The 19094-nt window shown below is 41.2% G+C and overlaps 1 protein-coding gene across 1 annotated transcript; it reads right to left on the reverse strand.

Moving 5' to 3' along the window:
- Window positions 1-5638: 5638 nt before the first annotated feature.
- On the reverse strand, window positions 5639-17408 carry MAEL (maelstrom spermatogenic transposon silencer). Its single transcript, XM_059872208.1, has 12 exons — window positions 17277-17408; window positions 16782-16868; window positions 14594-14696; window positions 12557-12712; window positions 12033-12074; window positions 11266-11393; window positions 10457-10511; window positions 9979-10120; window positions 9195-9257; window positions 8440-8572; window positions 8163-8241; window positions 5639-7438 (listed from the first exon to the last, which is right to left on the reverse strand). The coding sequence occupies exons 1-12, from the start codon at window positions 17406-17408 to the stop codon at window positions 7323-7325; spliced, it is 1236 nt and encodes a 411-aa protein (XP_059728191.1). The 3' UTR covers window positions 5639-7322.
- Between the last annotated feature and the right edge of the window lie 1686 nt (window positions 17409-19094).

Genomic DNA, 19094 nt, shown 5'->3' on the forward strand with positions numbered 1-19094 from the left:
AAGAAGAACCAGCCATCCTCCCACACAGGAGCAGTATTTTCTAGATTTCAAACTATGAAAACCGCCCTACCAGAACTGTAATTCTGGCTTGCTTTCTGACTACCTTTCTTTTACATAATACTTAAAATACAATTACTCATTTGTAGTAATAACAACTGCAAAGACCAACCACAGGAGTTCTTTACAAAGAACACACAAATTTCTCTGGCAAAGGATAACCTGAAATGCAAGACATTCTAAGGACCTTTTCTCATGATGCATGAGAAAACTTTGCAAAAACGGATGGCTAAAAAAGAACATTTCACAGGGAAGCTGAAGGCAGATAAAAATTGGTGCATAGCTCAGAAGCAGAGCTGGTATGTATTCCAATCTCATTGTAACAAGCAAGGATAGTGTGAATTATCTAATTACCATTGTAACACATTTCTACTGTGAAACAAAAGTTATTTCTTTTATAAATGTTACAGACATTAGTCAGCACAACCTGTTTCCTCCACCAGGAATAACAGTGAGGGATAACAGTGTGGATTCTCAAAGATCCTGACTGGAAAGTCCAGAGAAAGGACTTGAAAATTATCAGCAGAATAGTGCCAGAATATAGCCAGAAACTGGCAGTGGCCACTAAACCATTGTAACACTCTGCTACCTGTCCCACACTCTTCACTTTTAGGATAGGTGAAGCTTAATTGCTCTGTGTCACCTGAAGTCTTCAAGTAAGTAGCACAGTGGTCATTTTAGGCATGAAGGAAAATACAGATTAGCAGTAAGCAACTGCACTAAGTTGTCTAAAGAAACCAGCCACAGAATACAGAGGAGTTTACAAAATGACCCCCAAAACCAATTTAATTCTCTGCAAGCAGATTCCATAAGAACTAGCAGAAGAAAAGCAAGAGTCCAACTTGACAACATTTAAAACAGAACTACTTCAAGTTATGCAATGCTAAGCTCACTTCTGCACTGAGAAATCAAGTGATAGCACAAGGAGATATGGCTGAGATAATTCAGTGCCGCATCATTTTTTACCTTTTTAAAAATACCTTAGAAGTAGTGCATTTATTAGAATGCTTGATGTGTTTTTCCTCAACCACTTTGTTCTACTCCGCCAGCCAGAAATACACAAATACACATATTCAAATTCAGGCCTTATTCCAGGGTTTTCCTGTGACTGAATTAATTTTCTGCTTGTCGTGTATGTCTTTTGAAAAAGGAATAACTCCAAAAATTACCTCTAGTATAGCCACAACCTTATGCAAAATTAAATCAGCAATAATGAATCTGGAGGGAAGATAAATTAAGCTAGTGATACTTAACTAATTGAAAAGATTTAATGTGTGTATACCAAACTTCAATAATCACTTCCCTCAAAAGGCAGGAAGGAGGGAGAAAATGTATGACCAGGTAGCAAAGTAAATTCCCCCTTTATTCTTTACATAGCAATCAGTAAACTACTGTTTAGTTATCTTCATTCACAAACTTATCACAGAAAGCAGACAGGCTGGTCAGGCATGATTTAGCACTGGCAAATCCATGCTGACTCTTCCCAGTCCCCCACTTCTCTTTCCTGTACCCAAAAAACACATTCCAAGAGGGCTTGCTCCATGATTTTTCCAAAGAGTGCAGTGGAACTGAGCAGCCCAGGCTTTCCTAGATCACCCCTTTGACAGATGGGTGCAGTATTTGCCTCCCATTGCTCTGGATTTCCTGTGCTGACCTTCCAAAGGTGAGAGAACAGCCTCAAAAAGGCGTCAGTCAGCTTCCGCAGCATCCTGGGATGCAGCGCATCTGGCTGGAGGGACTGCATGGGTCTGGACTTTCCACTGCTGCTGTTCTAATCCCTGAACCCTTCCTGAGAACAGATCTACTTTCCCAGCATCCCTACAGCCCTGGCCAGTGTTTAGGGATTCTTCCTTTGTAGCCCACACCTGCTTCTCCCTCCCTTACACTGCACCAGGATGCAGCCACAAGATCCCTGTGAAGACAAGAGAGTCTTCCCAATGAATCTCCCTGCATTCCTGGATTGCTCTTGTGTTTGGGAGACACTGGCCTCAGTGAACTGCCAACCGTAATGCACACAGAGTTGGCACCAGGGATTCAACGCCTCCCCATTTCCCACACAACCACCAAGATCTGCTCTCACTGCCTTCCCCACTCTTCTCAGGATCTTGGGAAGTGTTTCCAGTATTACAGACACACAAAGGCTGGTGCTGCCACAGCCCACTTCAAGATTCAGTACAGTGCACGATTCACAACTTGTCAGGAAGACAGGAGTTAATTATCCCAGTATCCTTGTTGCTAGAGCAACTGCACTCCTTTTCTGTTTATTTGTACCAACTGTTCCAGGAAAGACACCGAGGCAATGTTCTGCCTGATGAAGTTCACAATACAATGATCAAACCTCCAAGATTAATTCTGGATATGTTAGAGCTCTACTAAAATTACTGCAGCCCAACATAAGGGAATTTGTAACTTCTGCTGCACTTCACCTGTTCACTAGGGATCAAAGGGAATAATTTGAAAATGGCAGAGAAGTTTAATGGGAATCTCTAAGACAGAACCACAGAAAAGTGAGGAAACAGAGATAATGCAGGGTTAGATTAACCGAAGTGTTTGGCAATTTTTTCATTTTACTAAATCATTGTAATAAAATTTATTGGCTGGCCACTCTGGGGTGACAGTGAGGGATGATAATCCTGCAGAAGTCATCAGGAGGGCCGAAACTAGATAACAAACTTGTTTTTTTCCTGCTCCGCCACAGAACATTTACTCAGCCAAAAGGAATGATGATGTTAAAGTCTTTGCAGTCAGCTGCAGCTACTTCTATCTAACAGCCAGAAAATAAACCCAGTTTCACACATATCCTTGAGTGACTTCGCTTTTGGGCAAAGTCTGAAATCCTTGCTAGCAGAAAGGATTAGAACTTTTTAATTCAAGTAACAGGTCCAAAAGCACAGCCCCTCTATGAGAATTGTGCAGGTTTTTTTAAAACTTAAAGAAAAATATAACTATTTTACAAGAAAATCAAAACAGGCTTTCCTAGAATAGAGGTTTTCATTCACCTACAAGAAGTACTTATTCAGAAGAATCTGACCTTCACCACCTGTGACAGCTCAAGAGCCAGAATCCCTGAAATGGCAGCAAGTTTCCTAATGGGGAATGACTCAGCATGGACCTCACTCTAGGCATGAGTACACATGGAATGAGTATCAGCTGTTGCTCTTACCCAGGATCACAGCACTGCTTCTTCCAGCCTGACACCTGACAGATCCTCCACACAGAAAATCCCCACCAAATTGCTGCCTTGTTTCTATCTTTTAGGATCTGGATGACTGACACATTGCTAAGGATGCAATAAAGATTAATCTTACCTTAGACACAGCAAACACTCTCTGATAACATAACAGCTGTAATGCAGACCTCCAGAACTGGCACAGGCATCAAGAGTCAAGAGTTAGTGTGGCTTCCCTTCCACAAATCACACGTTGTCCAGCTTCTTTTCTCACGCTTGGGAGGTGAGAGGGAGAGCTGCTGTCCATGTGAGAGAGCAGCTGGAATGCAGAGCTCCACCTGAGAACAGGCAATGAGCCAGCTGAAGCTCTTGGGTTGGACACAGAGGACAGGCAACAGAGGATGTCTGCTGCAGATAGTCCTGCCAGAGAGAAGCTCTCAAGGCCTTATTCAGACTCCTGTGAGAAACCTGATGCTCAGAAGTGGCAAAGGAGCCAAGGTGGTCCCTGCTGGACCTCATCCTTATGGACAAGAAATAACTGGTCAGGGATGTGAAGGCCAGGGGGCAAATTTAGCTTCAGTAACCATGAGATAGTGGAGTTGTGGATCCAAAGAGGGAGGAAAACAGCAAAAAGCAGCATCACAGCCCTGGAGCTCAGAACAGTCCTCGGCCTTGTTCATAGATCTGCTTAGAAGACTTCCGTGGCACCCAGTGCTGGAAAGAGGTCCAGGTGAGCCTGGTGATTTTTCAAGTATCACCTCCTCCAAGACAAAAAGCAAAACAAGCAGAGGCTGACCACAGAGCTCCTGACAGAACTCACCCCAAAAAGGAAACACACAGGAGACAGCAGCAGGGACAAGTGCCTGGGGAGAAACACAGAGGTGCTGTGTGTGTGTAGGTATGGGGATAGGAAAGCCAAAGCACAGCCAAAGCTGCATCTGGTGAAGCACATGGAGGGCAAAAAGGAGGATTGCTGTGGGTGCAGCTGAGTGGGAACGGGCAGCCGGTCATGAAAGACAAGGCTAAGGCCACATTCATCTTGAGCTTTAATGGTAAGATCAGCCTTCCAAAGCAAAATTCAAATAAAGATGTCAAAACCAGGTTTTGCTGTATCTACAGTACGTATGTGTGCTTCTGAGAGAATGCTGGAAGTTCCGACACGTCCCTGGTTCCTGCAGTTTCTTGGAAGGAGAATGTGGACAAGCCATCAATGCACGAGTAACAGTTAAATTAGAAGCAGCAGCAACTGCTGCTTACTCTATGTTAACACACTCTAAACAGAATGTAAAAGAACATGATTACAGGTCAGTGTACTGATGTAGACTAGATCAGCAGAGCTGTAGCTACAGCCATTGTTTTGATGATCCTCAGACAACTGTTCTGGCCAAAACCTTTAGAGCAGCAATGTACAATTAACCACTTGTCTACTACTATTATAACACGAGCAAAAATAGTAACTCTGCAATGTGTGTGTTAAACCAGGACAACTTCTTACTGATTCCTGTCATGGGAGAGAGTCAGTTGCTGCAACAGGAGGGCAGAAAGTCAGGTCTGATAGAATCTATCAGCTGTCTCCTTTACAAAACCAGCTCTTTAGTCACCAGATGTGCTACCGAACACTCACATGCAGAGAGTGTTGTCACCATTAGGTTTTATCCAGTGGAAGGTGCAGGTTTAGGGCTCCCAGGCTGCACCACTCCAACTCTGCTCAAGAGCCATCCTGCCCTGTCTTGGTTTTGTGTCCCCTTCAGAATTTTGTCATGCAAGTGGGGAGAATTTTGGCCTGATTTTGACACAGTTTGTGCCTTACCAGTACTACTTCTTGCACTTAAGAAGTGGGCTAAGGTTGCAATCCCTCATCTTTACTTTCCTTTACTTAAAGGAGAGAAGCATTATCTTATTGTGCTTGTTTTTCAGAATTTATTTTTGCAGAAATCAAGAGTTGCAAACTGCATATCAGTCAAGGACGCAGAGCTCCAAAATGAAAGAATTTTCTATCATCCTTCGGCAGCTGTTAGGGCTCTCCCTCAATAAATGCATAGTAACAATAGGAAATGGGCTACTTTAAGTTAGTGTACTCATTCTAATGGCACAGATCTTATGATTTTCACTACAAGAAAACCCCTCTAGAGTTGTTGGTTATTACACTAAGACAGTTACTGCTCCAGTTAACAGCCCACTGCCTACAGCATATAATTAGATCTTCTACATCTTATGTGCTATCTTAATTTACAGGTGGTAAGGTACAGATATACCACAAAATCTTAATGGCATTTTCCCACTTCTGCTCACATTCTTCATTTCAGTTTTGATATCTAATACATTAAGCTTCGTAAAAAAAAGTTCTTATGTTTATGTACTTAACACTGAATAAACGTTTTAACAACAATTTTTAATAAATTCTCTCCTGCCTAAGAACTGAAACAAACCTTTATTGCAACAGTGAACTCTGAAAATACTTCAAAAACAATAGTTCTGTACATTCTGAAATATCAATGCAGCAGTGGCTGTCAGTTAAGGAACCTGGACAAGTCTATACAAATGCAGAAAAGCCTTTAGCACTACTTGATAGACACTGTCAGTCACTGTCAGTTACAACATTCCCAGGTGCTTCATTGGTAAATTTCAGCCTTACAGCTTTAATGTCCCTTATTTGGTGAAAATCAGCAGGTAGGACAGCAGCCTCCAAGGAAGGAAATACAGAATCAATTGAGAAAATTCAGCGATAAAGGTGAACAGTTGAGTAAGAATAGAAATCCTTCAGTGATCCTAAAACACTGCAAGAAAGGGTTCAACTGGCCGTATAGCAACTGTAACAGCTTTCCAACTAAACCAGCACTTGGCCTTTTCTGACACACTGATCAGCATGCTCAAATAAACCTCTTATTTTGGCTGCATTTTGGGTTTTGCTCGCCTTTGTTTCGTTGGGTTTTTTCCTTATTCAAGGGAACAAACCACCTCATCTTGAGTTTCAGTACCTACAAGGAATGAAATCTTCACACAGTTAGTTACTATGGAAATAGTATTTCAAAACTGGACATCTGTTGGTACAAAATCTAGGAACAACTTAACAAAATAAGCTCTTATTTCTCAGAATCACTTGCTTAGGAGACACATGGACTAAGCACAAGCCTCAGACAGAAAACTTTTTGGGAATTAGTACAAGCACTACCTCCCTAAAAAGGAACATCTAACTTCCCTAGAAAATGTCAAGACACTTTTTATGTGCCCCCAAATAATTATGACTGGTATCTACCCAGCCTGACTAAACTCTTGTGAAATATATCAGTTTAAATTTGATACGCTTAAAAAAAAAAACTATCAAAAAACCAAAACCAAACCAACCCCATAACACCTACACTTCTCTTCAGTCTCTGAAGTTTGAGGGACACACATTTCTTAAAAAGAAAACTGATGCAAGCAAAAAAATCTATGCAGTACTTGTCTCTGATGTATATAATACAGCCTGTGCCTCTAAGAACATTAACAGATAGATAAATTGGCCACAGTATTTCTTTCAAGACATTTTACATAGAATCTGCTTTTTTACCTTGAAAGACCACTCAAATTTTTCATGGCTAAAACTGATCTATTACAGCAAACTTTGGAGACTACTGACTTTTAATTATTCCCCTAGGGTAGCCCTTCACACCTTCAATGCCCTCTCCCCTGCATCAGTTTTTGAAGCAAGACTGTTACACACTGAAATTCCATCTTCCACATGCAGGAGATGGGAAGGCTACTAAAAAAAGAAATAAAGCAAAAAGTTAAAGTTGTTTACACACTGGTCACTAAAGAATTCTTCTAGTTCAATTATATTGAATAATCAATCTTGAATTTGCACTCTGTTCATTAAGAAATACAACTAGTACAGCATGCAGTTTTAAAGACTGTTAGGTCCCTTCAAAATAAGTCTTCCTGTAGATAATGAACAAGATTCTTTAAATCCACTCAATGGTTTTATCATTCTAACAAGAACTTCAACTGTCAAGGTTTGCACAGAAGATGAAAAACTGCACTCTGGAGAAACTACTAGTTATCTTAGGGAAACAAAGAAAATTAGAATTTACAGCTGTCCTGGATGTGAAAGAGATTTTCAATTACTGGAAGACTTGGATAGATCAGACGCACTTCTCAGCAATCGAATAACTCCTCTTCCTTGTACAACACTTGTTCCACAAGGGGAGGTCTTCACACCACATGGAGAATCACCTAATAAATTAAATACAGTTTGCACATCAAATCATCCTTTAAAGTTTGCATAAACTAATGGGATTGTTCCTCATGCTGTGGAGCTGAACCTATCCAACAGCTCTGATACAAAAAGTCAGGCAGGTTGTGTCCTCCACAAACACTAAAACCATAAGATCATGATTTCCAGGTGGAACAGAGTTTAACTCAGCATGGATCTTATGCATAAGATACCAAACTGCAAACTCAGAATTCTTATTTATTTTGCAAACCTGTTCCTCTGAAGGTTAGCTATCAAATGCCCAAATAAACTGAGCTCAGAGGCCTTGTAGTAAAAAATCCTTTCTGCAAATAGAAACTTTAAAAGAGAAGTCTTTTAACTGAGTTGTGACAGAACACTTGGAGCAAGGACCAGCTCAGTCTGTACATAGAACAATTTAGGAACATGGAGAATACTTTAAACACAGCCCTGCCTCAAAGCACCTGGGCATGGGAATGGCTTCAGGTAACAGAAAAGCATAAATCAGAGGGCAACATTTCTAAGAAAAACTGAATTCTGAGAGATGTTTTTGACCCTAAGATTCTGTCCAGTCAGAAAAGGCCAGCTCTTCCTGCTTGAGTCTTCAGTGTGTGAGCTGTGCAACACTTTCAGGCAACATCTAAGCCCAGAAATTTGAAAAAGTAACTACTGGATTAAGCATAAAGAGCTCTTTCCACTAAAAAAACATGGAAGTTTCAAACTCACAATTAGAAGGAACAAACTCTTGATCCCATCTTGGAGAACCCAAAGGTTTGTTGTGTTCAGAACTCTCAGCTTTCTTTTTCTGTATGAAAATATAAATATTCAAAATAAGGTACATATACCTGTTAACATGAAACATACCCCACTATCTATAAAACCTATGGATCATGTTCAGAGGTCTGTCCAACATATGTCACAAAGGACAGCATCCAAAGACAAAACAGCTCGTGTGAAACTGGCAACTGGAAATATATCAGGGTATCAACTGAAAAAATCTGACCTGGGTATGTCCAGCATCCAGTTTTACAATCCTGGTATTTGTGCTTTGATCACAATTAGGGTCTTGCAGAGGGAGGTGAGCTGCTGTTAGTGGGACTCCATACACACTAGCAAAGGATTTACTGATGCAGTAACTTGACCAAGAAAAAAAAAGGAAAACAATAAAGGTCTAGTTAAGAGAGCTGGAACGCTGATGTGTGGAAGCACAGCATTTTATGTTCTTCAGCTGGCAAACAAAAGCAGCCAAAGCACAGAACAGATACCAGAGGGCAGAAGGACTTTCTGCCAGCATCCCTGCATCCTTCCAAGACCACCAGTCTGTTGTACAACTACACATGAAATAAAAACAAACTGTTTCCCCACATTATCAAATGCAGCACATAGAAGTGTGCGAAGCAACTTTTTTTTTTTTTTTCTTTGGGGCACAGCACTCCATTACGGGTTTTTTGAATGAAAGATTATTTATTATTGCCTACTTCTTCTGCCAACAGAGATCATAAATGGCATTTCCTCATTTCCAAACTATTTATTTTTCCTTTTTCCCCACCAAAAAGATTATAGGACCTTATGTATCTACATTATATGTCAGGCAGTATAGAAGTTTCCAAAGTAGAGATATGCCAGAGCATGAGAATACCACTGTTTGAATTAAAATTCAAACAGTGAATTCTAATGTAATTAACACTTTTCTCAGCACTGCAATGCTAACAAAATAAAAGGCATCATTCTGGAGTCAACTCCTCAAGCAATACTCACCTTATTTTCTTACAGGATGCCAGGGCACAGCAGATTATATCATTCTCCTCATGCCACTTGCACCTACATGAAATGAATTTCAGGCTTATTTCAGAAGCACCTACATTGTTTATCAACAAGAACAGTTGGTCTGGCCAGATGAAGAGGAACAAATATTAAAAATGGTATCTTTTTGTTGCAGTGATCATGCAGTACCTTTAAAATTTCACAGAGTTCAATAGCTTTGCCCTAAGTAGTTTATGCAGAGCTTAAAGGTCTGCTTTATCAGGCAATCTGCTTCATGCTGAGGTGGGGGGCAGGGAGAAAAGAGAACCCTAAGAGACAAATGGAATTTAAACCATTTGAACCATTTCAAGCTTCCCAATAATGTGAAATAGTTTCTCCCAGCATAAACACCCTCACTTTCCTCTCCAAACCTGTCTTTTAGAGTACATTCTTCCATCCTCCTCAAGGTCCCTCTCTAGGGTGAAGACACTCATGGGAACACAAAACTGCCTGACTATAAAAAGACAAAGTGATAACGATGAACCCAATGGATCTTAAAATCCATACTCCAAGCAGACTTCCAAGAATAATTTACATAGTTTTTTTAAATCTACTGAAATTTAAGATCATATTATTGGTTCTTTTCTTAAATTAGTAGCAGAGGAAGCACTAGAGTCTATTTCTAAATTAACTGCAGAATCACCCAATATGCTCCTGCAGCACTGCAAACATCACTTTTTGTACCAACATAGAAGAATCTGAAAGCAGGCACATTTACACAAAGAACCACCCAACACACCTGGTATTACTGGAGAAATCCCACAGGCAGACATCCAGTTTTCTATACACCCAGATCTTGGATGGCTCCTTTTGGTATTTCTTCTGGTACAGTTTCATTATCAGGTCTTCTACTGCAAAAAGCTCCCAGTGGCTCTCAATGCCTACAGTTCAGTGAAAATCCAAGCCAGGAGAACAAGAGTCACTGAATATCCTGCTCAGCTCATTTCTCATTCAGTCCCTGTTCACTGCCCAGCTCTTCATCACGGCATCAAAGCTCAAAGATATTCCACCAGTAGTTTTAATAAAACCTGGCTTCCTAGAAAGTGGTGGGAGAAAGGAAGAGGAAGGGCATGCAAAGGAGTTCTAGCCATCAGAGCCAGCTTTTATGAGAACTTTGAGACATGCTTTTCAGACAAATACAGCTGTCCATGGTTACCCAGCCCTTATTTCTGGGGATAAGAGGGGAAAAAGATGGACAGAAACAATCCATTCCCTACCTGTTATGCTGGCCATTCGACCAAGACACCAGTTAATTCGGAATCTGTCATTAAACTGGAGGAAAAAAGATTTCTGTCATCTCAAAGGAGTACAGCATAGAATTCTGACACTTCCATGACTTCTGTCCAGGTCTGAAAAAGCCACCTCCAAACCAAAATTGCTAGTGGCACTGAAGGCAATCTCCCTGATGACTATCTTGAAGAGGACCCAAATTTCATGCATACTTCTTCAGAGCCCTGTATCTGTGGATGGAACCCAGTATCTTGTCCCTCCCCACTTTTTAAGGACTAAGATTAGGTTTGAAATGAATTGAAATGTAATATACCTGTTATGAAACTTAAACACCTCTGAATCCTAACATTTTGTTCTGCTGCCTGGAAAAATGAAACTTGAGCAAAAATTTAAGACACGTGCTATTCTCATGGGGAAAAGAGTCACGAAAACGTAAAAATATCCTTTCAAAAAAGCAAGATTTATGACTATTATTGAGCACATCCAATTTAAGTCAAATCTTAGGAGCCCTTAACCAAAGTCATAACAATGTCAGAGAACAAAAGACCCTGTTCATCAGTAGATTAGAGCCAGAAGTGCAAGCTGAAAATAAAAAGGCAGAAAATTAGGTCTCTGCTTTATAAAAAGGTTGGCTTCTAGAGGCCATTTCTTCCTGCATGGAACTGGGACACTTTGGAAAAAGTGTCTTTCCCCACTTATATGCACACAGATTAGGTTTTAGAGTAAACTATCTCCTTAGTCATCCAACAGAAGTGGAAGCAGAAAGGGAGATTTAGAGCTTTGACCTTGGCCATACCCTGCAGAAGAAGCGAGGCTGAGCACCCCTGGCTGGCTGGGCAAACTCAACAAGTTCCCGCAGGACAACTGCGTAACAAGAACGAGGAAGGTGAAATCCAGATATAGGGATCTTATGGGTTTCATCACCTAATGCAGGGAGAAGGGGGACAGGGAAAAAAAAAACAAAAAAAAACAAAAACAAAAAAAACCACAAAATTGTGAGAAGTCCAGTTTCCTTAAGAGATACAGTTCCCTCCCTCCTTTTTATCTTTCTGTATACATATATATATATATGCACACAAACACACACACACTCCTCTCCACAGACAGAGTCTGTGTTTAAGCTACCAAAATCTTGCTTCTGTCAGCAGCCCTGGGCTGTGAGCAAACACTCACACTCCTGCCCCTTTTAAAAGGCTATTATCCAAGTATTAGACGTACACAGGCCAAGTTTGCTCCCTCTGTACACAAGGAGAGGAAGTGTCCTAATAAAAACAAACTGGAGTCTATAAACATTACTGAGAGTCACAAAGGAAACAGGCAGGCCAAGCCAGACACAACAATGGTGCAGATAATTTTAATTTTGTTAATATATGCCAAGCTGCTAAACATAAAGATACTACTTTATATTTAAAAGTTAAGTTACCCTGTTGTTAATTAGCACTTCGTGCTGAAGATACACACAAGGACTATTCAAGACTTAAAAAAATTTGGACAGAGGTCAGATAAGCTGAGTCTAAAACTGCACACCCTTGCACACCATTCTTTTTCTCCATTAATACTCACCAGCAGCCTGGCAGTGGTACCGAAAACCACGTGGTGGTACTTCTGCAAAAAAAAGAGGAGAAAGCACAATCATCATCTAACACCACCAAGGAGAGATCCTTAACTCTCCATTATACACCACAGCTTCACATACAGAAAAGAACAGCTTCATCTTCCCTTGTGGCCTTGAAAAAGTGCCACAACTATTTCTGGAAAAGCTATTTTCAGTTCTATGCATTTTAAAAAACAAAGCCCATTGCAGAGTGTGTTTCGGTCCAGCTAAGAAAACATTAATTGACATGAAATATTAAGCACGAACACATGCAGATCCTCCTGGGTTTAGCCTGCCCTCTTTGGAGTTACATGAAGTTCTGACACTAATTCTCTTCAGAAACAAGCTCAGCACTGCTCTGATATTTTAAGAAGTCTGACAATTTTTAAGCAAAGAAATAAACTTGTCTTAATACCAGAAGTCTAACCTGGGCAGCAGTGACTCTAGAAAACCTCCCTCTCACCTCAATACTTCTGACTTTCCTGGAACTCACCTGGATCTATGAAGTGGTGGAAATCAGCCATGATGCCATCTCGCAGGGAGTATCTGACACACCCAATCTCACAGGGAAGGAAGCGCTGCTCGCAGTGCGGAGGCAGCTTCCCATAGCTGTATATGTCCAGGAAGTAGAAGATGTCTGCAACCATATCTGAAAGAAAAAGAAAAAAACCATTTCAGACAAGCCACCAGAGGTTAGAGAAGCCATGCTGGTCTCCCCTCATCCAGGGAAAGCTTTGGTGAACTTTCTCCTATGACTGAGTGAAGAGTAACAACCAAGCAAAACACACAGCTCTTCCTCTGTATCCAAGATGACAAGATAACAACACTTATACAGAATTCAGGCACACTGAACACCTTCCAGAGATCCTACTGTGTGTAGAGATGGGGCAAAAACCACAACAAATATAAGCAACTAAAAAAAAAGCCAACCTCCAAACCCACATGATGTTAAGAGGCCTGCAATGTAACAGGAACCATTATGCTTTTTAAGGATAGTCTCTTTGCCCTTTCATAAAATAAGGTTAGGGAAAAACCAAATCAGTAGCTGCAAAACAGCCTCACAAGCTAAATTTGGCAGCTTACACCACTTAAACAAGTTGGTAGTAATCCTGTGGGGCAAGATGTGAAGTCTGCTAATTAAAAGGATTGCTTCTCCACCAAATGAGCTCCCAAAGAAAGTGGCAAGAATACCCAACACAAATGTTAAGGAACAGTTTTATCATTTACTAATTAAAAAGTATCCAACTATGACAAATATTTTACAATACACCTTAATCCTTCTCTTCACAACTGTCACAATGTTCTCAGTGAAGTTTAATACAGATATTTATTCCTTACTCTTAACTACTGCCCCTCATCAAAAAAGTCCTACTTGCTCTACTAGAGATGTGTAACTGTCTTCACACATAAATAATTCTGTATGCCAGTCTTTAGGACATTTAACACCAGTTGCCCTGAATAGTCAAGCTCCCTTATGCGGGTCTTAAACTGTACAAGCTCAGGGGTCATCGGAAAGACACCTCTCCTACCTTATGAAAAAATGGATATAGCTCCAGGGAACCATACAGAACTTTAACTGAGAAATTTTAAGAGCAGAATCATGAAATGTATCTCAATTATCCTTTATCATTATGCCTCTCATTCAGCTAAAAGACGAATTGTGCCAACTCAAGCCAGCCAGCATGATCAGCCCAATCAAATCTGCATTACAATGACAGGGGAGCATGACCCCTGGCACAGAGGGCACTAATAAGCATTTCACTTTTTATGGAGCTACTGTTTCTTGCTCCCCCATAACCATGACAACATGAAAACAGTTCAAGAGACTGAGGTAAAAAGCTGGAGCTGAGACTTAACCACACAGCAGATACAGCTTATATGAACAGGCTTCTTGACTTACCTTGTAAGCACTACCTTTTATCATTTTTCAGAATAATGTAATATTCATTGGGTAGAAGATTACAAACGTGTTCACTACAACCATCTGAAGACAGGTGCAGGTTAGAAAGGTTTAGTTTTTGAGAGTTCTTTCAATAAGGAAGCAAGTCAGGATGTTATAAAGGCACTGACAGAGTGCATATTCCCTCTTTTATTCTCCCAATGAGGCAAGGCCCCTGTTTAATATCTCTATCATACCAATTTTGAACATTGATATCTAGCAATTCTTAACCCTTTGAAATCAATACAAGCATTCTTTTATGCTGAACTTGGATTAGGTCTCATCAAATCATAAATGTAGGACTTGAAAACTTACCTTTTCCTTAAAAAACTTGAAATAACTGTTAAGAAACTGTTAGTGGCTATACTCCCATTGAGCTAAAAAACAGAGGATAGAATTCTTGGAGGTTGGAGGGGGGAACAGTATTTTCCTTGATGTCCCTCTACCTTTTAAAGCAGCAGCCCAGTAGTGTAAAATATCTGACACAGATGGCTTTTAGCAAAATGTAAAGTCTTTGTACAGGTACCACTGAGAATATCCTCAAAGGGAAACTCTCATCTACCAGGACCAAATGCTTTAAAATCACCATACCCTGATGATTCTTCCAAGAGAGAGCAGAGGCATCTGGCAAAGGAGTAACACTAGGCATCTTGGTGGTCAGAAGAGCAGGAACTGGATCAGGCACATTACAAGTCTGGAAAAGATGAGAAAGTTTAAAAAAAAAAAAAAAAAACAAAACCAAAAGTCTTCTCGCCCCAAATAAAATCCTTCAGCTCCTTATATCAGAGGAAAATGCAATATCCACTAATAGCTGTGGATAGGTGGAAAAGTTTTATATATAAAAGTGCCTGTATACTTGCAGGCCAGGAAAGCAAGATTTCTCTTCAGTACCCTTGTCAACCCCTTACTGCATGAAAGAACTACAGCTAAATTTACAAAACATAATACAAAATAAAAAGTATTTTCTTAAATTCAACCACTTGCCACAGGCAAGGAACTCTTCAAACTGGAATTTAAAACTTTTCTCCGTAAGTTTTATGAAAAAAGCACCTGGCACATGTGTTAGTTGTCTTTGACTAGGAAACAGGTTCATGAAAAGCTGATAAAGCCTCATTGGAAGTCATTTGATTGCTGTGAAAATCCATTCATGAACAATAAGCTCTTAATAGGACGGGAAAAGAAACCTGGCAGCCTTACAGAATCTGATCACTCAAACCCAAACTGGGAATAACATCCACACCCAGGTACACTGATTGCAGATAACCATCTCAGCCAAAGTTAACTGCTTATCAGTTTGAACTATTTAAAACAAAATGAGGAATTACTCCCATCTAAGCAAGCTTTGGCCACCTCCAAAATAGGAACATGGACTTGCACTACACAAAGTGACCGTGGCTGTCTGTGTACTGGGCTGGGATGAATAATACAAGAGCACATATACTCATACATCCATATTTGCCTGTTTCCACTGATACAGTAAGGATGGTGATCTTTACTCTGGTAAAGCAATTATTCATTCCTCTGCCTGATTACAATCTCCTAAAATGCTACAACTTGTGGAAGGAAACACAGAAGCCTCCGTTTGTGACTTACCTGCCATTTCACTTAGTTCTCTCTGACATATAAAAATGGAGTTTCATTAATTACACATACTCAGCCTGCTACAAGACAAAAGGATGATCACATTTTAAACAATCTTTTCCCAGACATTCAGGCCCCCAAAACCAGAAAACATTGCCTAACACCTCCCTTCTAGTCTAGACTAATTTAACTAATCCATTTTTACTAGTTACTCCAAACTACGATCATCCTGTCATTCCCTCTGTCACCTTGTAAGTGTTTTGAAGTCCTGGAATTTATCCTCATTATTGATTCATAGTTCACAGTCATTATCTAGAAATAGAGCATTAAGAACTAAATGCAGTATTACCCATTTACTCAGACAGTAAACGCGACCTTCTTTCCTTGGACACACAAGTTTTTACACTACTAACAAAGACTGAAATGAAATAAAATAAGCTCACATCTCACATAACTCAAACCTTTAAGTAACTGCTTCAGAGAAGTGCTGGGAAAGGAAAACAGACAGAAACAAAGGAGACCAACACCTTTTCAAGGCAGTAAATAGCAGGAATTATCTGTTTAGCACCATTTCAGACACAACCATACACACTCAACCCAACTGCCTACTTCTACATTGTTCTCCACAACACTGTTGTTCTCTCCCACATCCAACCAACTTAAAAATAATGACAGCGTGTAGTTATTCTATTTGTGCATAGGCCACATTTCGTTGATCTGGTTCACCACACAGCTCCTCCAGATCAACAAATCAGCTGCTTCTAAGATGTGACTTCAGGCCATCAGACAAGAAGTGCCTAAACCAATGACACCCAAAAAGCAAAAGCAACATGAACCTATGACAAGAAGTAACACCAATTTACAGTAAAAATTTCAAAAAAAAAGGCAAGCACTGCAAAATACTGTTAAAAATAAAGCTAGGGTGTTAGAGAACTACATTTTACTTGATACAAGAGCCCAAAGGAACAAGCTGTAATAGTTAAGAGGTATCAAGTATTTCCACCTTCAATTCAAGCCAGAACAATTACCTGCATAACCCGTATAATGATAGTTACTACTAATGCAGGAATACCCTCCAGAGGCTGGAGGATGTGGAGAGCAGGTGGAACTTGCACAGCATCCTGTGGAACTGAGCACAAAGAGCCCGATACCGTTTACTCCTCCTTCTTACTGAGGGCCTTCCATTATCAGCATTTACCTCCTTCACTGTCTTCTGAGGGCATTTCTTGCTATTCCATTTACGAGCCTTCTCTGAATATATGGTCTTCTCTTCCTCTGTCAGGGACTTGAAGAAAAATTAGCTGTTATAAAAAGGTTTCTACCTTTTCTCTACCTCCTTCTAGTAGTCCCACAAACCAACAAACTCCATGTGTAAGAAATCACTCCTGCCCTTCCAAAGGACATTACTACGGCCGCCAAGACTAACTCAAACACTCCCGGGCGCTTTTTTCCTAATAACTCCATAAGCCTTGGTTACAAACACCCAGCAAGGCCAAGGTGAAGTACCTCCGAGTGAGGGCAAGCCACAAACAAGAGACCTCCTGGAACTCCTCCTGCCAGCCGGGGATGCCGCCACCCCACCCACGGCACACGAACCAGCGCAGCCGCCGCGCTGAGGGGAGGACGGCACAGCCACCTGAAATGGCGCCGAGCCCACCCTCCGGGAGAGGCCCCGCCGGCACGCCGCCCTCACCTCCCACGCCTGGGAGCAGTAGGGGACGGCGTCCGCCACATGGGCCACGGGCAGCCCGCGCCGCTCCAGCTCGGGCAGCTGGTCGTGCACGAACCACAGAAAGGCGCTGCGGTAGCCGCCGCGCCGAGCCATGGCCTCGCCGAAGGGCGCTGCCCACACGCGGCAGCGGCGCGGCCCCTCATGAGGGGCGGGCGGGGCGGCGGCCCGCGGGCAAGGGCGGGGCGGCCATGACGGGCGGCCAGGCCATGACGGGCGGCCAGGCCATGACGGGCGGCCATGGCAGCGCCTTGCAGCCCCGCCGGGCTTGGGCCGTGCTTGAGATTTGCCTGCTCCTTGCCAGTGTGAAAATGCGTATTTTATGATTTGGCTTTTGGCAAATATCAAAATGAATATTATATGTGTTGTGTTGGAAAGTGGTGCTGTATTAATTTTCTTAAGTGGTGTGTTAAATGTAGTTTTAGGTTATAACAAAGTGTGAAAATAGAAACTGTGCTATGTAAGATGATACTCTTTTTAAAGAAAGGACTCGCAGCGAGATAGCAGCCGCAGGACACCTAAATCTTTCAGAGAAAAAGAATGTATTGCCTTCTTATCAGAAGAAATGAACGTCTTCCCGCCTCGCTCAGGCTCAACAACGCCGTGAGGATTCAGAGGAAGAAGTTGACAATGACCAGGCAGAATCCTGTGTTTTAGTGGAATTTATGCATCATGTGTGAGATGTATGAATATGCAACAGGTTATTGTTTTTAAGGGGTAATCCTCTGTTAACGTGTGTCCTTTTTTGGGCTTATGCTACCCAGAAAAAGGTACCCGGATTGTCTGTAACTCTTTGTTTCTATTGTCTCATCTTGTCCTAATCCTAATTGTCCAGAAATTTTATTACTGGATATATGTTAACTACCTTCATTGCAATGTTAAGAATCACACCTCCAGGTCAAAAAGATCTCTGTAGGTGAAGATCCTTCCCCTGAGCATGCATAGGAGTCTGGTGGGACTAAGTAATTGTATGGCAATTATTATCAATCATACTTGGGAGGTCACTAACACAACATTTTTGTGTGTAAGTAATGGCATGGAAAGCCCGGTGAGCTGTGCCTGATTTGTGAAATACCACCAGGCACCCAGGCTTGTACAGCTCCAAAATAAGTAAATAATCAATGTCTCTCTCAAGTGTGTAATTATTGGCTTGTTGCACACCATGTAGATGAATCTGAATTTTGCGGACAACAACCTCACAGCAGGTCCTGATGAAAGTGTGGTATGGCTGCTCTTCTTAATTTTTTTTTTTTTTTAATGTTCTTTGGGTGCTGAAGGATAAGAAATACCCATATGGGAACATAAGTTTGCACCAGGTTCAGGAAGGAGAAGGGGGAAAAGCAGAGACCAACTTCAGGTGAGAGCCCTGGGTTGAGTTTTTACATATATGGCAGGAAAGTAGAGGAGGTGAGTGGGCATGTGTGCACTTGGAAGGGCAATCTTGTTTATTAGAAATTACTTGGGAGCTCATGTTACATAAAACTGAGGCTGCTGTTCAGACTCTCTTTTTGTGGTTTTGGGCTGCTTTTTGTGGTTGTTGGGGTTTTTTCCCTTCATCTGTCTCATTGATATAACTGACACTTCCTTCACTGAAACTGCATATGGAACCACAGTTCAGATGAAATAAAAGCTGGAAATAATCTGATCTGCATCATCTTGATAAGTGGCACAGAGTTGCTTCCTGCCTTAAGCTTTCTATTGACTTCTCAAAAATCAAATGATCTTCACTGACCATAGTAAAAAAATAAATAAATAAAGATAAGCTAGCAGGGCAATAATCAC

The sequence above is a fragment of the Haemorhous mexicanus genome, chromosome 2 (genome assembly GCF_027477595.1).
Source record: "Haemorhous mexicanus isolate bHaeMex1 chromosome 2, bHaeMex1.pri, whole genome shotgun sequence".
Lineage (NCBI taxonomy): Eukaryota > Metazoa > Chordata > Aves > Passeriformes > Fringillidae > Haemorhous > Haemorhous mexicanus.

Excerpts from the sequence above, each read along its gene's own strand:
- MAEL (XM_059872208.1), bottom strand. The coding sequence starts at position 17,408 with ATGGCTCGGCGCGGCGGCTACCGCAGCGCCTTTCTGTGGTTCGTGCAC. Across the intron at positions 12,713-14,593 it reads CTCTTGGAAGAATCATCAGG|ATATGGTTGCAGACATCTTC; the intron begins GTATGGTGATTT and ends TTTTTCTTTCAG. Across the intron at positions 7,439-8,162 it reads AGAGTTTGTTCCTTCTAATT|GTGATTCTCCATGTGGTGTG; the intron begins GTGAGTTTGAAA and ends TTAATTTATTAG.